At 57.4% G+C, this 19,768-nt stretch overlaps 1 protein-coding gene and 1 pseudogene across 1 annotated transcript; one reads left to right on the top strand and one right to left on the bottom strand.

Annotated features, from left to right (window-relative positions):
- The window catches only part of LOC137464098 (uncharacterized), a 1,364,046-nt pseudogene that overhangs the window by 522,907 nt on the left and 821,371 nt on the right, over positions 1-19,768 (top strand).
- LOC137464089 (class II histocompatibility antigen, B-L beta chain-like) lies at positions 9,172-11,462 on the bottom strand. The gene is given in 6 exon segments (XM_068175398.1): positions 9,172-9,275; positions 9,716-9,924; positions 9,926-9,964; positions 10,186-10,195; positions 10,540-10,809; positions 11,275-11,462. Coding segments are annotated over 6 exon segments (744 nt in total). The 5' UTR covers positions 11,387-11,462.

Genomic DNA, 19,768 nt, shown 5'->3' with positions numbered 1-19,768 from the left:
TTTGGCCGAGCGCCAAAACCCTTTTTTATCTCTTATCAAACTTTTACAAATCTCCAAGAGTGAACTTTGTTTTTCACACCCGGCTGGGGTTTGGGGGGCCCGGGGGGGTCCCCAGGCAGCCCCCGCTGCTGAGCACTGACCCCCCCTCCCCGGGCACCGGGACCCCCCAAAAACCGCACCCGCACCCCCTTCAGTGCCCCCGACCCCCCCTCGAGCACCGACCCCCCCCGAGCACCGGGCCCGGACCCCCCTTTGTGCCCCCCACCCATCACGGGGGTTCCGCCCCCTCCCCTTTGACCCCCCGGAGCCGCGGGACCCCCGGGAGCAGCGCCGGGACCGGGGGGGCCCAGGGATGTGAGCAATGGATTTGTCAGTGTGAAAAATGCAGATTGAATGATCGGCTCTTGGCAAATATTAACTTGGATACTCTGTGTGCTGTGTTGCACAGTTATTTTGTAGAACTGTATTAATCCTTTTGAAGTAGTGTGGGAAATGCAGTTTTGGGTTATGACATAATGTCAAAATAGAAACTATGCGATGTAAGATATTTTTTGTAACTAGCTCAAGGAATGGGTAGGATAATTAAGAAATTCTTCGCAGGGAGATAACAGCAAGAGTTACTGCCTCCTTCTGGGAAAAGACAAACATTCTTACACCTCTCCTCTGTCTGTAATGAGCCACCAGGGTTGAGGGGAAAAAGCTGACAAAAAGCAGAGAACATCCTTTGTTTGAAAAGAATTGATGCACCACGGGTGAGATATTTGAATATGCAACAGGCTATTGCTTTTAAGGGTTAACCCTTTGTTAGCCAGGCATGTTTTTGTGGCTTACTGCCCAAACCCACTCGGACGTCTGTAATTCTTTGCTTTTTATTGTCCTTTATTGTACTAACTCTGATTGTCCAAATTGTCATTGCTCTCACTTTTATTCCTGTTTTTATGACTATTTTATTACTATGAAGCTTTAAAAATTTTAAAACAAGAGATTGGCGTTTTTCACAGTCAAGGATTCCCAAAACCTGGCAGAAAGCTCACACAGCCTTGGACTTGTCCGTGCAAACTCTGAGATTTTATTGTGCCAGCGAGCAGCTGCAAGGAATTATCGATAATCAATATCAGTATTGAGCAGCAGAGCAAAATGCTCGTGGTCAATAGGAACCTGCAAAAGCCAATAGAGAAATGCAAAAGCCAACAGAGAAATGCAAAAGCATTCTGATTGTGCTCAGAATGTCCCCAAGTGTCCCCAGTGATGTCACCCCAGGAATTCCCATCAGCATCTGGGACAATTTCGGTGAAAATTCCCAGAAAATTCCCCAAATGTGTCTCAAAGCCTGCGCAGGGAGGGGACAAGTGACAGCAGCGATGTCCCCGATGATGTCATCACTCCGATGACATCACTGCGGTGACATCACTGTCCCTGCAGCAGCCTCGGGATGTCCGCGATGGCTTTTTGGCTCCGCTCAGCCACTGTGCGGCCACTGGGGCCACCGGAGCCACCGGGGGGGCTTCACGAGGAGCCTGCAGATGTCCCCAAGTATCCCCAGCAGGTGACGCGTGGCCAGGCGGGCACTGGCCTCCCACAGCCGCTCGGCCATGGCCGCCTTGGCCACCAAGTCCCTGAGGACATCGGGGGACGCCTCATTTGTTCCCTGCAGGATGGCCTCGATGGCCTCGAGCCGGCGACACATCCCCCAGACAAAACACCTGGCTCTTTTCCACGCGGCCAGCAAGTGCTCCAGGGGCCCCAGGGCCACCTCCGAGCGCTGTCCCCTTCCGGTGGCCGCCTCCTCCTCGTTGGTGGCCGCAGGCACCCGGACCCCAGGGGCGGCCCCTGCCGAGGCCACCTCCTCCCTGTCCGTCAGTCGCGGTTCTGGCGCGCTGATGGGTGAGAGCGGGGCGAAGCACGGCCCCGCTGGCGGCCTGAGGGCGGCCCTGGCTCGGCAGCGGCGCCATTGGCGGAGCGTCTGTGCGGGCCCGGGAGCGGCGGCAGCGGCCGGAGCGCGGGGAGGAGGCATTGGCGGAGCTCGGAGGCGGCCCCGGCGCAGGTGGGAGCCGCGCCGGGTTCTGCGGGGGCTCGGGGCTCGCTGCGGGCGGAGGGGGCGGCAGGGGGCTCCGGCGGCTTGGCGGTGCCGTGTCCGGCCCGTGCCGGCCCTGGGCTGAGGGCGCTGCGGGAGCGGCTGCCCGCGGTCTCCTTCCCGCCGCTGCCTGGGCAGGAGCCGCTGCCGGAGCGGCGCTGGCTCGTCCCGGTTGCTGGGGCTGGGACAGAGGTGGCTGCCCCGTGGCCCGGACCGTGCGGGGAAATTCCCGTCGCCGGAGGTTTCTGTGGCCAGAGGAGACCGAGGAGTCCTGTCAAAGTGACTCGATTGCTGAGCAGAGGGAGAGGCCGTGGGGCATTTGCCATGCGCTCTCTGCCCTTGTTGTAGCACGCTGCCTCCTTTGGATGCTCATTTTCCCGGCCGCATCTCCCTGTGCCTTTGCCCACTGGCTGAGGGACTTGGAAGGTTCAGACTTCCCGATCCGCCTGCGCACAGGGGGGATCCCCCATTATTTTAGTGAAGTTTTCACAGCATTCTCCATTTGCTGTTTCCCTTTGCAGCTTCACCCATTTCTGTTGCAGAGTCAGAGATCCTCACCATGGGCTCTGCCTTCAGCTGTGCAGATTCCATCTGTGCAGGCAGGCAGAGCTTGGGGTGAGGGGCAGAGGGAATCAGCCCAATTCCTGCCCCAGGCAAGAAGAGGCAGGTCCATTGTCCCCACTTTGCCCCAGCAGTGTTAATTTGCATTTCTAAAGCTCCTCTGCTGGCTGCCTGGAATGCAGCTTCTCTTCCAGAGCAGCCTTCAGTAGCCTCACGTGTGCCCCCCGCAACTTGCTGCTTTTTTCATTTTTCCTTCAAATCAACTATTTACTGTTTATGAGTTAAATGGTCACCTTTAAATCTCTTTTAATTTTGCAAAATGCAGCCTAAAGGTGAACGTCGAAAAACCCAGACCAAAATTTTGGTATCTCTCACACAAACATACACAAATAAATTCCAAGGCAATTAAGTTATTTCTACTTCTCCTCGGAGTAGAAACTCATTCTCACATCCCTGGCCGAAACCTAACCGGCAATATAGAAATAGGATTATTACCAAAAATACTCTTCTGCTATAAACTTTGCACTGAAAGTGCAAGAAAAAAAAAAAAAAACCAAAACTCCACCCATGTGTTTAGTGTTAGAGTCAAGGCATTCCTTGATTCTGGCCAGGATCTGCAACAGAAATCATTCCATCCCCACATAGCCCAGATGTGCAGAGAAAATCGTTCCATGACACGTGGGTTTAACTGGATTTTTCCCTGACTTGATACAGTCTGAACCAATCTAAATCCATTGGTTTAATGTTCTGTAGTTTCAAGTTGTGCAGTTTTTAGTATTTGGGTTCCTGTTGGACCCGGATTTCTTGGCTTCTGCTGTTCATCAGGTCGGAACTGCTGGATTTCCTTCTCAGCCTTTTCCAGAGCAGGTGTCTCCAGCTCTGCCGGGGGCAGTGTCTGGGGTAGGTGTTGGTTGCTGTTTGCTGCTGGGCGTTATCTTTGTGGGAATCTTTTGGGCCATTCCCAGTGTGTTGAGATGTTAAACTCATCTCCACTGAGTGGTGGAACATCCCTTAAAAAAACTTTACCATTTCTTTCCCCGAGGCCAAGGCAAACCAAGGCTGAGTAGAGAAATAAAATGTTATAAATGTTCAAGTCTATGACCTGGTGTATTTTCCATCAGTGCAATCCCAGGCAGCGCAGTGTGTGAGTGTGGCTGAGACCCAGAGTGGAATTGTGCCGTTGTCTTCGCCAGCAGCTGTGGCAGTGCAGGCCCAGAAAGCACTGAAGCTGCAGCAGTGGCAGCAAGGATTGGCCCCGGTGGCTGGAGATGCCCAAGGAGGGTGCCCAGGCAGAGGATTTGAGCAGAGGATGTGTGGGCAGGCCCAGGGGCTTGCCCCGCTGTGGAGCCCTGGCTGCTGCTGCGCTGCCTTCAGTGCAGGCTCTGTGGGGGCCTCCCATGCTCCTGCTGCAGGCGGGAAGTGCAAATCTCCGGGGCTTCAGAGCCCTGGAGCCCAGGCTGAGGGGTCCCCCCGTGCTCAGCTGTGCTGGGGGCTGTTTCTGGCCTCAGGGACACTTGGCATGGGCCACGCCACTTGGCCACCAGTGGTGCTGCTTTGCCCTCCTTAGGCAGGGCCCGATGTCCTGCTTGGATGTTGGGAACAGCAAAGTGCCAAGGCAGGCTCTGTGCCAGCCCAGCTTCCTGTGGGAGAGATTTCACAAGAGACAGGACTCTGGCCACAGACTGCTTTAAATGTACATCCCTTATCCCCACCCTGCACTGGGTGGAGAATTACCAGGGTAAGGAATTCCCAAGATCAATTGCAAGGGAGAGAATTGAATATCTGCCCTGGGTCTGGCTCTTCTTCTTGCCAAAGCCAACGGCAAAAGCCGTACCCATGGCATCTTGGTTTACAGCCCTGACTCCTTCCCAGGGGCTGTTTGGGTGGGCTCTCCCCTGGCCAGGAGGGCAATGCCTCTGCCAGGTGCTTGTGGCTGACCCCGTCCCCTGGGTGCTGGGGCCCCCTTGGGCCCTGGGGTTGAACCCAGAGGGGCTGTAGGAGCTGTGCCATGGCCTTTGCCTTCAGCTTGGCCTTTTGCTCATCCCTTCTTGCATTCAGCTGCTGTGCCTTTGTGCCCAAGTGCTCCAGGGCCTTCTTCTGCCACTCCTGCAGCCGTGCTCACTGCCTGTGGGTGCTCATCCTCTGAGAGCTGCTGAGCTTTGTGCAAAATCTTTCCTTTCTCCAGCGACCCAAAGCAAATGCTTAATAGAAAATCCTGATCCTTCCATGTACAATCTGCATTTCCCAGACGTTGCTTTGTTTTCCTCCTTGTGCTCAGGGTCCCCTCCCAAGCCCGTATCCCAGAGCCGGTCCCTGTCCTGCCGCAGTGTCCAAAGGCGGCCCCCCCGGCGGGCAGGGCCGGCAGCTCCACGGGGCCGGGCAGCAGCCGGGGCGTCCCGCAGGCTCCTGGGGGCCGGGGGCCACTGCCGGCCCTGCCCGGGGCTGGTGGGGTCAGGCAGCGCCCGGCGCTGAGCCCCGGCTGCCCCACAGCCCCGGCCCGGCCCCGCAGCTCCCCACAGGCCCCCAGCCCGTGCTCCCGGTCCCGCACCTCTGCGCCCGGTGCTGCTGCTGCCCACCACAGAGAAACCCCCTGACATCCTGACCTCCTTCTTTTCCTCTCCTGGAAACCCGGGATGGAAAGGATCTGGATCAGCTGGCAAATTCTGAGCATAAAACAGTGCTGAAAAACATCCCAGTCCTCTGTATTTTTCTCTTCATTCTTTTTTCGATCATCCTTTTTCTTACCACATAGATTCCTCCTGCTGCTTCTTGCCTTCACCACATTGCTGCCCACTGCCCTTGACCCGATCCCTTCCCAGCACACCAACACCATCCATCCCCTGTTGTCCAAATCCCTTCTTCACTTCCCTTATTGCCCCCCTGGGTGTCCATGTCCTTAATTACCTCTGGGGGAATGTGCAAACTACCTCAACATTCTCCCAAGGGACCCTTCAGAGACATTTTGGGATCATCATCCCTTTGGCCAGGACCCCTCCCTGGCTTTCCCTTTTCTCCCCTCCCTGGGTGCCCTGCCATGTTCACTCCCCGAAGATCCCAGTGCACTCACTGCTGAGATTTTCAGTGCTCTCTCCCTGCTGACTCTTCACAGACCCCCCTGATGTGTCCCTCGTCTGTCTCCTGGTCACTCCCGGGTCCCCAATCTATCCCCGGTGCCGCCGCCAGCCAAGGGAGCCGATCACCCAAAGTGGGTGAGGCACCTTCAGCTGCACTCCCTGCCCGCCGCCCCGGACGGTGGAAGGAATTCCAGATGAGCCCCAGGGTGTGCGGGAAAATTGACATCAGCAGAGGTTTCTGTCCACAAAGCAGACAGAGGAGTCCTGTAAAAGTAATTTCATTCCTAGAAATGGGAGAGGCCGTGGGACATTCCCCATGGGATCTCTGCAGTTGTTGGAGGACACAGCCTCCTTTTCATCCCAGTTCTCCTGGCCACATCTCCCTCTCCCTTTCCCCACTGGCTGAAGTACTTGAGAGGTGCAGACTTCCCAATCCACCTGCTACATACTCCCTTCATATGCACCCCAGTATTGCATAGCAGACAATATTCCTGGTTCTGTCAAGTCTTTGTTGTTCTTCTGGAAGTTCATGAATTGAGCAGGACCTTGGCTGAGCAGCAGTCTGTGTCATCAATTGATAACATGTCCTGAAAACGATGGCTTCTCCTGTCACTTCCTTATGCACAGGTCCCTGGCCGTATCTCGGAGCAGATTCACAGCATCTGTTTGTAAAGACACTTTCCTCTTGTTCCTTTCATGGGGGTCCCCCGTTTTCGGGACATCCCCCCTGGAGCAGGGTGTCCCCTCTTTGCTGCAGCCCCAGCCCTCAGGCAGAGCTCAGCCAATCAGAGCGCAGGGCGCTGATGACTCACCAGTTGCCAGGCAGACTCGCAGCTCCCAGCGTTCCCCACCTGGAGCCCACCTGCGCCCCCCCCTCGGCCCCATCGCCCCCGCGAGGGGAATTTGGGGAGGTGGGAGTGGGGCAGCGCCAAGGCCGGGCCCCCCCGCGCTGTCCTGGCGGGAGCGGCTGCAGTGGGGACCGAGTGCGGGCGGAAGCGGCCGAGAGCCCAGCGCTGCCCCAGCCCGACCTGCCCCAGCTCCATCCCTGCCCCTGCGCTGGGATGCTGTGGGTTTGGGGGGAAGAGGGAGCCGGCAGTGGGTGCTGGGCCTGGGGGCAGGAGGAGAAGGGAAGGAGAAGCAGGGTTGAGGAACAAAATGGTCAAAGGATGGACGTGGCAGGAGAAGGTGGCATTGTGCAGGAGAAGGAGGAATAGCAGGAGGAAGAGGAGTGTAAGGAAGAGCAGAGACACAGGAGGAGGAGGAGGAGAAACAGGAAGCAGCACAAGGTTCCACCCCTCCCTGTGTCTGCAGCCTCCCCCCAGCCCCAGGAGCGCTGCTCCCCCCACATGCAGCAGGTGACAGTGGAGGGGGATCCAGGATTTTCACGGGGTGAATCTTGGTGTTTCTGAGCTTGCTTTGGCTAAATGTTGGTGCTTTGGTTTTATGTGGCAGCTGAATCTTTATGTTTTGGAGGAGGTTTTTGCTGAATTGTGGGGTTTGGGGTGTTTTTGATCTGTGTCTTGAAGTTTTTTTTTTGGTTTTTTTTTGGGCTTAATCTTGGTGTTTTGGAGGTTCTCACAGACACAAGATTCCCAATGACTTCCTGAGATGAAGTGTGGCAAGGAGGAACCTCCAGTCCGAGGTGCTCTCCTCTTGTTTTTTCCCCAAAGCAGGATTTTTCATTCCCGTGGCGTGGCTGGATGGAGGAGGAGGAAAAGCCCCGGAGATCCTGCAGGAGGAGGGGCTGCAAACCCAGCCCAGGGAGCTGTGGGGAGGAAAGAGCCCGCCTGAGCCAGGAAGGCGGCCGAAGATCCAGCCAGAGCTCGGAGCTGGTGAAGAAGGCTCATGGCAGGGAGAAGCCCCACAAGTGCTTGGAATGTGGGCAGGGTTTCAGCTGCAGCTCCAATCTGATCCGGCACCAGAGGATCCACATTGGGGAACGGCCCTACGAGTGTGGGGAGTGTGGGAAGGGATTCAGAACAAGCTCAGACCTGATCCGGCACCAGGTGATCCACACTGGGGAACAGCCCTACACCTGCTCGGAATGTGGGAAGAGCTTTGTGTGGATCTCAGACCTTAGAAGACACCAGCGCATCCACACTGGGGAGAGGCCCTACGAGTGTCCCCAGTGTGGGAAGAGGTTTCAGACCAGCTCTGATCTCCTCAGACATGAGCGGATTCACACAGAGGAGAGGCCCTTCCGCTGCCCCAACTGCGGGAAGGGCTTCAAGCAAAACTCCCACCTCACCAGGCACCGGCGCATCCACGCCGGGGAGAGGCCCTACGAGTGTGGGGAGTGTGGGAAGAGCTTCTCCAGGAACTCAAATTTGACCCAACACCAACGGAGACACCACTAAGGGAAACCCTGGGAGGGCCCCGAGTGAGGGAAGAGCTTGAAGTGAGGGAAGTGAGTGAGGGAAGAGCTTTGTGGGCTGCTCCAGCTCCATCCCCCATGGGAGGATCCGGGCTGGATGATCCCCAGTGACCCCCGTTGGGCAGAGCCCTGGTGCCCGGGAATGGGGAATAAAACAGAGAGGAAAACAATGGAGCTGATAAAGGGGCCGATATCTGAGGCCTGACTGAGCAGAAACTGTGGGAGACACAGACACAGTTTAAGTCTCCCTGGGCAAGAAGTGACCAAGCAACCTGTTGTGAGACTTTGTGATAAGATAATGTTCCCAGGTGCCGTGATGTCATGAAGAATGTGTAACCAATGGGAAATTGTTAGCAAACATCGAGCCCTGTCTGAGCACCACACAAGTAAAACCCTGTATAAACACCTGGTACCCTCAATGAAATTGGCTTCTGGTCTAAACTCGGCTGTCCCCGTCTCTCCATCGTGGATAAGCCCTGTTGTGGGTGATCCCCGTTGGGTGGGGGGAAGGTGTTGGAGGGATTTCTTTCCCTTCTGCTTGTGCTGCTGTGTTTGGTTGGTAATAAATTCCCTCCGTGTGCCCAGGCTGGGTCTGTTGTCCCCGTGCCGGTGCTCGGGGCGGGATCTCTGCCGTTGCTTCTCTCCAGTCCCGGGCCTCTCCTCAGCCAATGAGAGAACGCGATGGACAAGAGTCAGCCAATCAGAGCGAGCGAGGCTGATGACTCACCAGTTGCCGGGCAGACCCGCAGCACCCAGTGTTCCCCACCTGGACCCCACCCTCCCTGCCCAGTCCCGGCCCCCGCGTGGGGTCCCCCCAAGTCCCTCCCCACTGCCCCCCATAACCTGGGCTGGGTTTAACTGGGAAGCTTTACAGGGAACACTGGGAGCAGGCGGGCAGGGGCAGAGTGACATCAGGGCTGGGGGGACACACGACCCCCCCAAAATCAGCGTGGGGATGAAGCGGGGGGGTACCGGCCGGCCCCAAGACCACGGGAAGGGACTGCAGCCGGCGGCGGCTCAGGAGCTCTGTGTGCAGAGAAAAGGGGGTGACACCGGGCTGGAGCCCCGGGGAAGGAGCACACAAGCTCCTAGAAGCTGAGCCCCAGCGCCAGGAAGACGAAGCCCAACTTGGAGCCCCCGATCCCTGACAGCATCTTGCTGCGGGCGGCATCCAGTGGCATCTCTGGGGGGTCTGCAGGGGTAAGGACCTCCCAAAACCTCTCAGAGACACCCCAAGCCACTCCAAGTACCTTCCCAGTCACCCCCATCCCACCCAGAACCCCCTGAAACCTCCCCCCGATCCCTTCCCGGCCTCCCCAGGACCCACCAAAGCCTTGCCCATCCTTCTCAGGATCCCACAGCCCCCTTCCAGTTGCCTCCCACCGCCCCAGGACCCACAAACCCTCTCCCAGTCCCTTCCCAGCCTCACCAGGACTCACCCTGACCCCTCCTAGTCTCTTCCCAGCACAACCAACCTCATCCCAAGCTCTGCTTTTCCATCCCCAATCTCCTTCCAGCTCCTCTAGACTCACTCCAATCCTTCCCAGTCACACCCAGCACCTCCAAACTCCCTCCCAGTGTCCAGCAGGACCGCCAGAACCATCCCACCCTCCCCAGCATCCTTGAAACCACTTCTCAGCCCTTCCACACCTGATGTGCTGATGTGCTCCAACTGACAGCTGCAGGTGAGCCCGCGCCAGGGGGGTGTTTCCAGCAGCACCAGGAGCTGGTAGGTCCAGTCCTTGTTGGGGACCATGTCGGTGGCCTCCACAGAGAGCTCCTGCTGGCCCTGGAACCACCTCAGCTGGGTGTGGGCAGGGTAGAAATCCATCACGGAGCAGCCCCGGCTGGGAGCTCGAGGGCACCAGCGAGATGGGCACGCTGGGGGACATTGGGAGAGAGCGGGAACAGACTGGGATCAGCTGGGGGGAACTGGGAGAGAGAAAACTGGGAGAGAGAGGGGAGGGGTGGGGTGGCCTTGGGAGGGACTGGGAATGGACTGGGAAGGACTGGGGTGGCACTCAGAGAGATGGGAGGGGATGGGGGGCACTGGGAGGGAGGATGGAGGTCTAGGAGTGAACTGGGAATGGACTGGGAGGGACTGGGGCGGCACTGGGAGGAACTGGGAACGAAGCGCGCGGCACTGGGAGGCCGAGTCCAGTGCGGGGCACTCGGCGCTGCGGGTCTGCCTGGCAACTGATGAGTCATCAGAGACACGCGCTCTGATTGGCTGAGAGGCGGCAGCACCACGCTAGGCTGAGATGGACAGCCGGGAGGCACTGGGAGAGACTGGGATGGACTGGGAGAGCCACGGGGGTCAGTGGCAGGGACACAAGGTCTCGGGGATGGGCACAAGGAGGGCTGAGGGCTCTGGGCCGATTCCAGGGAGGTTTTGAGGGGCTCCAGGGTCATTGGCAGGGCAGGGCCCGAGGGGACACGCTCTGCCCCGCGCTCACCTCGGCGCTCCGTGAGGAACGGGCTGAGATAATCGTGGTTGTACCGGCACAGCCAGTCCGCCGCAGCCCTTTTTTGCTCCATAACGTCTGGGTCGCTGTTCCAATACCTGGCTGCTGTCTCCCCATAGGGGGTGAACCCCAAAAAGTGCCCCACGTCGCAGTCGAACATCGCGTACTGCTCCCGATTGTAGATGAACCTGCTCAGGTACCTCACCTTCTCCGTGCCGTTCATGAAGTGACACTCGGACTTTCCCACGTACTGGAACACCCCTGTGTGTGCAGGACACAGGTCCGGGGGTGCCCCCCCACCAGCCCCAGAGCTCCGGGATCCACCCCGGATCCCCACTCCGCACCCCCTTTGCCCCAGGGCCACCTTGGCTCCTTCCTGCCCGAGCTGCCACTTCCTCTTTTGCACCCTTCCCCCATTTGCCCTTCCACATCCTCTCCCCTCCGACTTTCAGCCTCTCCCCAGATGAGTTTTGGGGTCCCATTTACTCCTTTTCCTCTTTCCCAACCTTTTAAACACAATTTACCAAAAGCCCTGCCTTCCTTCCCGCTCAGGTTTGGGGTCCTACTCTCCCCTTTTCCCCACTTTCCCACCCTCTCGCACCCCTTCCTCACCTGCCCCCCATCCTCAGCCCCTCCCGCTCTTCCTTTAGGGGTCCCCTCCTCCTCCTGCCCCTGCAATTTCGGGCTCCCACCGCCCCCTTTTCCCCATTCTCCCCCCTGTCCCACCGCCTCCCGCCCCCCCCCCCCGCTCTCCCGAGAGCTCCGCGCCCGCAGCCGGGGGGGCTCCCAGCACCACCAGTGCCACCAGTACGGCCCCAGCTGCCGCCACTCGCCCCATGGCCAGCGCCGCCCAGGGAGCACCAGCCCCAGAGCGGCCGCGCTGCGCTGGCAGCACCAGTCCGGAGCAGCGCGGGCTCAGCAGCGCCGCGCGCTCTCATTGGCTCCGAGCACTTTTGGGCACCGATTGCCGAGGCTCTGCCGCACAACCGATGACTCCTCAACTCCTCGCGCTCCCATTGGCTGCAGCGCGTTTTGGCTGCGTTTGGATTGGCTGAGCGGTTCCGGGACGCTGCAGCCCCGGCTGGGGCTTTTCCAGGCCCGGGGAGCCTTGGGGCGCTGCGCAGCTGGGAGCTCAGCTGTGCCCAGAAATGTGTGCCCGGCTGCGCGGGGTCTCAGGGGTGCCCGTGGCGAGGGGTGACGCTGGCCCCATGCCAGGCACCCCCCAGAGCCGCTCTGTCCCTGCCCCCCGCAGCCGCACAGGGACAGAAAATGGAACCGAGGGTTCCTGCCTGGGGACAAGGAGCGGGAGAGATCCCTCAGCAAATCCGGCACGGGCACAACAGACCCGGCCCGGGCACAGGGAGGGAATTTATTACCAACCAAATCACACCAGGACAAGCAGAGGGGAAAGAAATCTCTCCAACACCTTCCCCCCACCCAACCGGGTTCACCCAGAACGGGGTCACCGGGGCTCTGCCCAACGGGGCTCACTGGGGATCATCCAACGTGGATCCTCCCATGGGGGATGGAGCTGGAGCAGCGCACGAAGCTCTTCCTGCACTCGGGGCACTCACAGGGCCTCTCCCTGGTGTGGGAGTGCTGGTGAGTGACAATCTCTGAATTCCACCTGAAGCTCTTCTGACATTCCAAGCACTCATAGGGCCGTTCCCCAGTGTGGATCCTGTGGTGCTTGGTGAGGTCAGAGGTCCCACTGAAGCTCTCTCCACACTCCCCACACTCACAGGGCCTCTCCCCAGTGTGGATGTTCTGGTGTTCCATCAGGGTGGAGCTCCAGCTGAAACCCTGCCCATATTCCAAGCACTTGTGGGGCTTCTCCCTGCCATGAGGCTTCTCCACCAGCTCCGAGCTCCAGCTGGATCTCTGGCCACGTTCCTGGCTCAGGGGAGCTCTTTCTTTCCTGCAGATTCCTGGGCTGGGTTTGTAGCCCCTCCTCCTGCAGGATCTCCGGGGCTTTTCATCCTTCTCCATCCAGCCACACCCTGGGAATGACAAATCCTGCTTTGGGGAAAACCAAGGTAGGAGCACCTTGGAGTAGAGGCTCCTCACTGCCCAAGTCCATCCCTAGAACTCAGCAGGAGTCTTGTGTCCATGGAAATCTCCACTATATCAAGGTTCAGCCCAAAACAACTCTCCCAGGACTTCCCGATCTCTGATCTCTCCACTTTTGGGGTTCCAGAGGTTTCCTTTCCTTGGGATGATGGGGGTCCAATGGCTCCAGGGGTTCCCCCTTCTCCGGCCTCCTGCTTAGGGATGATCCAGGGGGTTTTGGGGATCCATGCAGTCCCTTCTCCCCTGATGATCTACTTTGAAGTCCCAGGGGTCTCAGGGGTCCCTCCGCTCCAGGCTCCCCCCCTTTCCAGCCAGCCGGGGGTCCCCCAGCTCCAGGATCATCCCTCTCTGCTCTCCCAACTCTGGGGGGTCCCAGGGGGTCCCCAGGACAATGTCCTTTCCCTGGTGGCCCTGGGCAATGGCCACGTGGACTCCCAAAGATCCCCCCAAGGGGCTCAGCTCTGGGGTCCTGCAAGATCCAAACCTACACACAAAGAGAGAAAAAATCCTCAGAGGGTTTATTTGGGGCTCCCAGACGATATTTGGGGCTCAATTCCACAATCTGCAAGCTCCAAACACACCCCAATAAAAAAACCCTCTCAGGGACCCCCCGATAGATTTGGGATGAGTTCCCCCTCCCCTCTCACCTGCAGGATGAGCTGGGGGCGATGGTCCCGGGGCCAAGGGTGCTGTGGCCACAGGGGGCACTGGAACCTCCTGTTTCTCCTCCTTTTCCTGCTCCTGCTCCTCCTCTTCCTGCTCCTCCTTTTCCTCTCTCCCTCCTCCTCCTCCTTCTTGATCCCACCTCCTGCCCAGTTCCTGCCTTCTCTATATTTAGAGTGGAGAACCTTGCTTGTTTTTAGAACGAGAACAAAGATCCCAGAGGGAACACGGCTTGCTGGTTTTAGCCAGAAGTGTCAGTGACTAAAGGTCATGTTTGCTCTGCTTTGGTGCCGTCCTTGTTCCTCCTCAGTGTTCAGGCTGGGCTATGGGGTGTCCTTGTTTGCTGCATTTTCAGAGCTCCTCCTGGATCCTTTGGGCAACAGGCTGTGCCCTGGGAGGGTTCTTTGTGCTCCTTTGTGACACAGGAGAACCTTCCAGGCGGTTTCTGCGTGAGCTGCTGCTGTGATGTCACAGGAGCACTGCCACGTCCCCGAGGTGTTCCCGTTGCTGTGGCACACGGAGGCCTCAGTGTCCAGAGTGGCTCTGGGCACTGCTCGTTGCCGGAGGATCCTCCTGCCCGAGGCATTCTCAGCAGCCAGCCCAGCCCTGACGGGTGTCCTTCTGTGCTTGCAGGGCTACAGTCTGCAGACGTGTGCAGCGCAGCCAAAATGATCCAGCACGTGGCTGCTGCAGTTTGCACGCTGTACTCTGTGGCGTATGCGGGGTATTTTTTAACCCACTTGGCACGTAAGTCGAGGTTTTCCCTCGGTGCTGTGGCTTTGGGCTTGCTGTGTGCTTGCTGTTCTTCCTCTGGGCCTGAGCTGACTTTGTAACCAAATTGCCATGAAGACACCATTGCTTTGGGAGAGCTCCTGGCAGCATCTGCAGCTGGAAAAGGGGGTGTCTGCAGCCAGCGGGGCGTGCACAGCATTTGCAATGAGCCCTGGGGGGTTCTGTTCCCTCATACGGGGAGTCTGTGGCAGCAGAGCCTGGAACTGCCTGTCCAGCCAAGAGCTGACCCAGCCCAGTATTTTGTGCTGTTCTCTTGCTGTGTGAAGGGACTGTGGCTCCTGGAGGGACGCTGTGAAAGCAAAATGCTCTCTCGGGGTTGCCTTGCTCCGGGGCATTTCCCACCACGAGCAGTTGTTTTCCTGACAGCATCTGGTTCATGTTCCCTCTTCCCTTGCAGGGCACCTCATGAGTGGATCCCGAGCAGCTCCTCCTTCGGTGAGTGGGAAAGGAACCTTTGGTGTTTGGAATTGTGCAGCAAGTTGTGAGCTCGGCATGTGGCAGCCGAGTGCCAGCCTGGGAGGCTGAAGGGAAGTTCCTGTCAGTGTCCTTGCAGCAGCAAAGGGATACCTGGGAGTTTTCTCCTTTTCTGCTGAAGAGCTTTTGAAGAGCTGCAGGTCTGGTTTTGCAGGCAGAGCATTGCTTGCTGGCTCTAGCCATGGTGGAATATGGAATTCCCAAGAATAAGGGGCAATGTCGACTTTAGCCCATTGTTAGTTTGAACAGCTCCGAACCCAATTTCTGCTTAGTGCAGCTGGATGTGCAGCTGAGGGTAAATAAGGTGATAACTGAGACAGAACTTCCCGTCCCTCACGCTGCCGTCTGTCCACAGGGCACAAAAGCAGCACCAGCACCTCCTCTGGCTCCCTCTGCTTCCAAAGAGGAGGCCAAAGGGGAGGAAGGCAGCAGTGAGCTTCCCGCTGTTCCGGGGGACGATGGTGAACGTCCCTCAGTGATGGGAGATGACAGTGAACTTCTCGCTGTTCTGGGAGACGAGGGCGAACATCCCGCACTGCGGGAACACAACGGCGAGGCTCCTGCGGTGTGGGACAAGGACAGTGGACATCTCCTGGTGTGGGAGGAGGACGGTGGATGTTCCCTGGTGCGGGACGAGGAGGCTGAACTTCTCCCAGCATGGGAAGCGGACAGTGAACGTCCCCTGGCTTGGAGAGATGATGGCGAACCTGCAGCATTTTGGGAAGAGGACGGAGAAGCTCCCTGTGCTTGGGAGGAGGACACTGAACCTCCCTCGGCTGTGGGATCCTGGGCTGAACATTCTGACAGCAGCACAGCCCTGCAGCCAGAGGGGAGAGGGGAGTGGTGCCTGATGCAGCTGAGTACGTCTGCTCTGTTCCTGTGTGCCAGAGCAGGGTGCTGTGTGTGTGTCTCGGCATCAGCTGCACCCAGTGCTGCTCTGCAGCTGAATGTGCCAGGGTCATTTCTTGTCCTTCCCCAGCTGAGACCAAGGGGCTGACGGCCCCAGGGAGGGGGGCTGCATTCTGGCTCTGCTGCAAGGCGGGGTCTCACTCTGGGAGGGAGCGTCTTCCACGTGGTTTCTTTCAGGGAACACCGTGAGCCTGGCGGAGCCTGCCGAGAAATACCTGGAAGTGGAGCAGATTGGCCAAGGGTAAGTGCACGGCAGTTACTTCTGCACAAGCAGGCCCAGGTGTTGTGCTGGTGCAGGATCAAGTGAGAAGTCAGGAGAGCTCCAAACACCTCCAGACACTGGGGTGCCATCCTGCTGTCCCTCAGTCCTGATCAGAATTGATACCTGTGCTCAGAAGGCACCGTCAAAGGCCCCTGAGGCTGGCAGTGTCCTGCCTGCAGCAAGGAGCAGGACCTGGAAGATCTTCTGTCCCTGGAATTGGATTGCCTAAAAGAGCCACTCACCATCTGGTGACTGTCAGAAAACAGTTCTCAAGGAGATTTCTTTCAAATATTTTGCTTCAAAAAATATCCTCCGGTCAGGATTAACGACCTAATGGTTTAGAAACAGAAACCAGAGCTGAACTAATAAGTGCTCTATTCTAGCACAGGTAGTAGAGCCCAGACATTCAGTAACAGACACAGAGCTGATGCACTCTGGGGGAAAATGCATCACCTGCCTGACGGCAGGGCCCTTGTGGATCCTGCAGGTCTTAGGCAGGAAATGGGAAAGGATGGAATGCATTCTTTTCCAGTTCTTTAGACACCCATTGCTCACTTCAGGTTTTGAACTAAAGCAGTTCAGTGTGGACATTTCGGATTTGCTCCAGCCCAATTCCTTGGTGTTGTGTCTCAGTTTTCTCTGGCACACCTTGCATGGCAGAGGGCTGGTGGCTGCTGCGCTGTTGTTGGAAGGGTCGATGCCCCCAGGTGCTTGTGAACGCTGCAGGCAGCAGAGATCTCCTGTCTGGGCTGGCTTTCACTGCCAGGGCCTAAAGCGCTGCTTCTTTCTTCTCTGCTGTTTTGTCTCCAGGGCTTTCGGAACCGTTTCTAAAGGACTCGACAGGGCCACTGGAGGAGAGGTCAGTGTCAACACGCCCAGCACGTCTGGCAGCTCTCCAGGGCTCTCCCCTCTGCTGGGAGCTGTGGCTGCAGCTTTGGGAGCCAGCAGAGCTTTCCTGCACAGGCTGCTCCTCTGCAGGCAGAGCCGTGTCAGCCTGATGAGCACAGCTGGGACAGACTTGGTCCTTCTGAAGTGCCCAAAGGAATGCAAGCAGGGCAATGGATGTGTGTGTTTGCTTTGTTGTGCAACCCCAACCAGAGCAGTTGCATCTGAAATCATGACCAAATCCCATAGAACTGCTAAAGGGTTCCCGGCTGTTTTGCTGTGTTTGCACAGAACCAGAATTACCTCCTGCTTGCAAAATGTGTTTGAACAATAATGAGAGTGTTGAGGCCATTTGAGAAGACTGTAGGTGCAGAGAATGTGGTTAGAGCTTGGAGGCTGACAGCTGAGGGGCCATTTCTGCAGGGCTTGCAAGGCCAAATGTCTCTGGCCATGTGTCCTGTAAGCAGCCCCCAGCGAGCAGAGCAATGGGCTGTGGGAATGGCACTTGCTGAGCTCTGGTGTCCCATCCCAAGGCAGTTTGGCACAGCCCGGCTCCGTCGCCCCAAAAAGACTCGCTCCGTGTTTGCTGCGGCCTCCTGCCACAGACTCCTCCAGTGAAAGGTCTGCAATGTCCCTTCAGGTGGCCATAAAGAAAATGAGTCTGAGAGGGCAGAACAGGGAACGAGCTGTGAATGAGCTCCTGCTCCTGAAGGACAAGAAGAACCCCAACATTGTCAGCTCCTTGGACAGGTGAGTGCTTCAGGCCTTATCACATGCCCGGGCCCTGCCTTAACCTTTCCTGGCATCCATAATCTGTAGCCTGTTTTGAAAATGCCTGACCCAGATGTATTTTCCTAAATCAACAGCCTGGCAGTTCGCTCCCTCCATGTGCTTTTGTTGCTTTGGTTTGGTTTTCCCTTCAAGTTGACCCTGTTTTCTGTGTCTTACAACAAGTGCTGGTAAACCACAGCAGAAATTATTTCCCTTGGCTTCTTCTTCCCAGCCCTTTCCCATTGCTGCAGATGCCAGGAAGACCAGGTTCTTGTTCCCAGAAATGCCTCGTTTGCCCATTTGTCACTGGCCTTGCCTGTTTCTGAAGGGACTTTCTGAAAGGTTTTCTGACCCCTTTTGTCCCAAGTGCTGCCCGGCCTCCTCCCCTGGATAACCCTGGGAGCTGTGTTGCCTTGTTCTGCAGGGAAGGGTGGAACTGATGAGTTCAGAAGCTGAACCAGCTGGGGGCCAGTGTTGTGGTTCCACATTGATCTGGGCCTTTGCTAAACTGCATTTTTCACCTGCTTGCCATCTCAGGCCTCTCCTTTCTCACAGGGGTCTCCTCCTTTAGACTGTGCAGATCCCAAGGGCTGTGCAGCCTGGCAGGAATGTCTCTCCATCGGATTCTGTCCTCATTGACAAGTGACCTGGCAACAAAACTCCACTCCAGGCTTTTCCATGGGGGAACTGAGCACTGCACATTGGTCTCCATGCCACTGCTTTCCTCTTCCAGCTTCCTTGTTGATGGAGATCTCTGGCTGGTGATGGAATACATGGATGGAGGAACTTTGCAGGACGTTGTCAGACAGACACGCATGGCTGAAGGAGAGATGGCAGCTGTCAGTCGGGAGGTGAGGGATCCTGCCTGTGACGGCCATGCCTTGGACACGATGGTCCTTCCCAGCAGGGCGTGAGAGCAGGAGTGGCTCCATGCTCAGGGCTTTGTTTCTCTGTTGTTTTCATGAGCTGGAGAAGAAAGAGCCCCTGCAGTGAACGGCCTGCCAGCAGCACTGCACTTCTACTCTGTTCTTGTTCTCTTTCCTGCTGTTGTGGCACTCTCTGTCTGTTTTGGATTTGATGTGCTGTTCTCAGCTTTGCCCTGAACCGTTTGCCTGGAGCTTGTCTGCACTGCACTCCTGGCCTGTCAGAGCAAAGTCGCTGCTGGCAGAATTCTAAACTGTCCTTTCTTGTGTGATATATTCCGGCCATTGGTTTTTACCCTCGTGTTTCTTGTTCTCTCTCAGTGTCTGCAGGGCCTGCATTTCCTGCATTCGAACCGGGTGATCCACAGAGATCTGAAGAGCTCCAACATCCTTCTGGGAATGGACGGCTCTGTCAAGCTGGGTGGGTGTTCCTGGCCAGGCACGGCGCTCCCGGGGTGCGGCTGTGGGGCTGCTTCCCAGTGACGGCCAGAGCCCCACAAGGGCTGCTGGGGGCACTGCCCGGCCCCTGCTGCCAGCTGAGAGCGGCTGCCCCTGCAGAGAGCTCAGGAGAGGAGCAGGCTGTCAGGGGTGCCTTTGCTCTGGGAATGGCCCTCCCAGAGGGGCAGGAGTTGGAATCTAAATCTCCAAGGGAATCAGTAAAAGCAACTGCACGAAAGCTGAGGGTTTCTTTAAGGGTCCAGTTCAGTCCCATCTTTCCTTGGCTACAGCCCTGAGGACTTTTCCAGCTGACTTCACTGCTGCATTCTCAGACTGAGAGCGGGGAGTCTTTGTGCTTGGTTTCCTCATTCCAGCTGCCTTTGACAGTGTTTGTTTCTGTCCTCAGCTGATTTTGGCCTCAGCGCTCAGCTCAGCCCTGAGCAGGACCAGCGCAGCTCCATGGTGGGCACTGCTCACTGGATGGCCCCAGAAGTTGTCACCAGTTCTCCTTACGGCCCCAAGGTGGACATCTGGTCCTTTGGAATTGTGACCATCGAGATGGTGGAAGGAGAACCTCCTTACTTCAAGGAAACGAGGGCCATGGTAAGAGGCCAATTCTCCAGTGGTTGCAGAGGCCTGTGAGCACAGGGTGACCCTGCACTGGGAGCAGCAGCTGGAGGTTTCTGCACATGGGGAAGGGAATTCCCAGAGGACTGGAGTCTCAACACAGACACATATTCTGCAGTCTCCAGACACAATTTGCTTTGGGATTTACGTTGTTTCAGTTCTTCTGGCTGTGAGGATGACCTGAAAATGTGAAGCAAGTGCACCAGCTCTTTACAAAGGCTGTGGCAGCACCAGGGTTTGGGTTTTTTGGTTGGCATAGAAAAATGAGCTGTGAGCAGCCTCTCGGCCAGGGAGGAAAGTGCCCCTGGAGCTAGGGCTGGGAAGCCGGGGTCGATGTGAGCACTTGTGGGTGGGAAGGAAGCTGGCAGAGCGCTGAGTTTGCTTTTCCTGCAGGCTCGTGCTCTGA

This window comes from Anomalospiza imberbis, chromosome 36, assembly GCF_031753505.1.
Source record: "Anomalospiza imberbis isolate Cuckoo-Finch-1a 21T00152 chromosome 36, ASM3175350v1, whole genome shotgun sequence".
Lineage (NCBI taxonomy): Eukaryota > Metazoa > Chordata > Aves > Passeriformes > Viduidae > Anomalospiza > Anomalospiza imberbis.
This window is presented reverse-complemented; position numbering and strand designations above follow the sequence as displayed.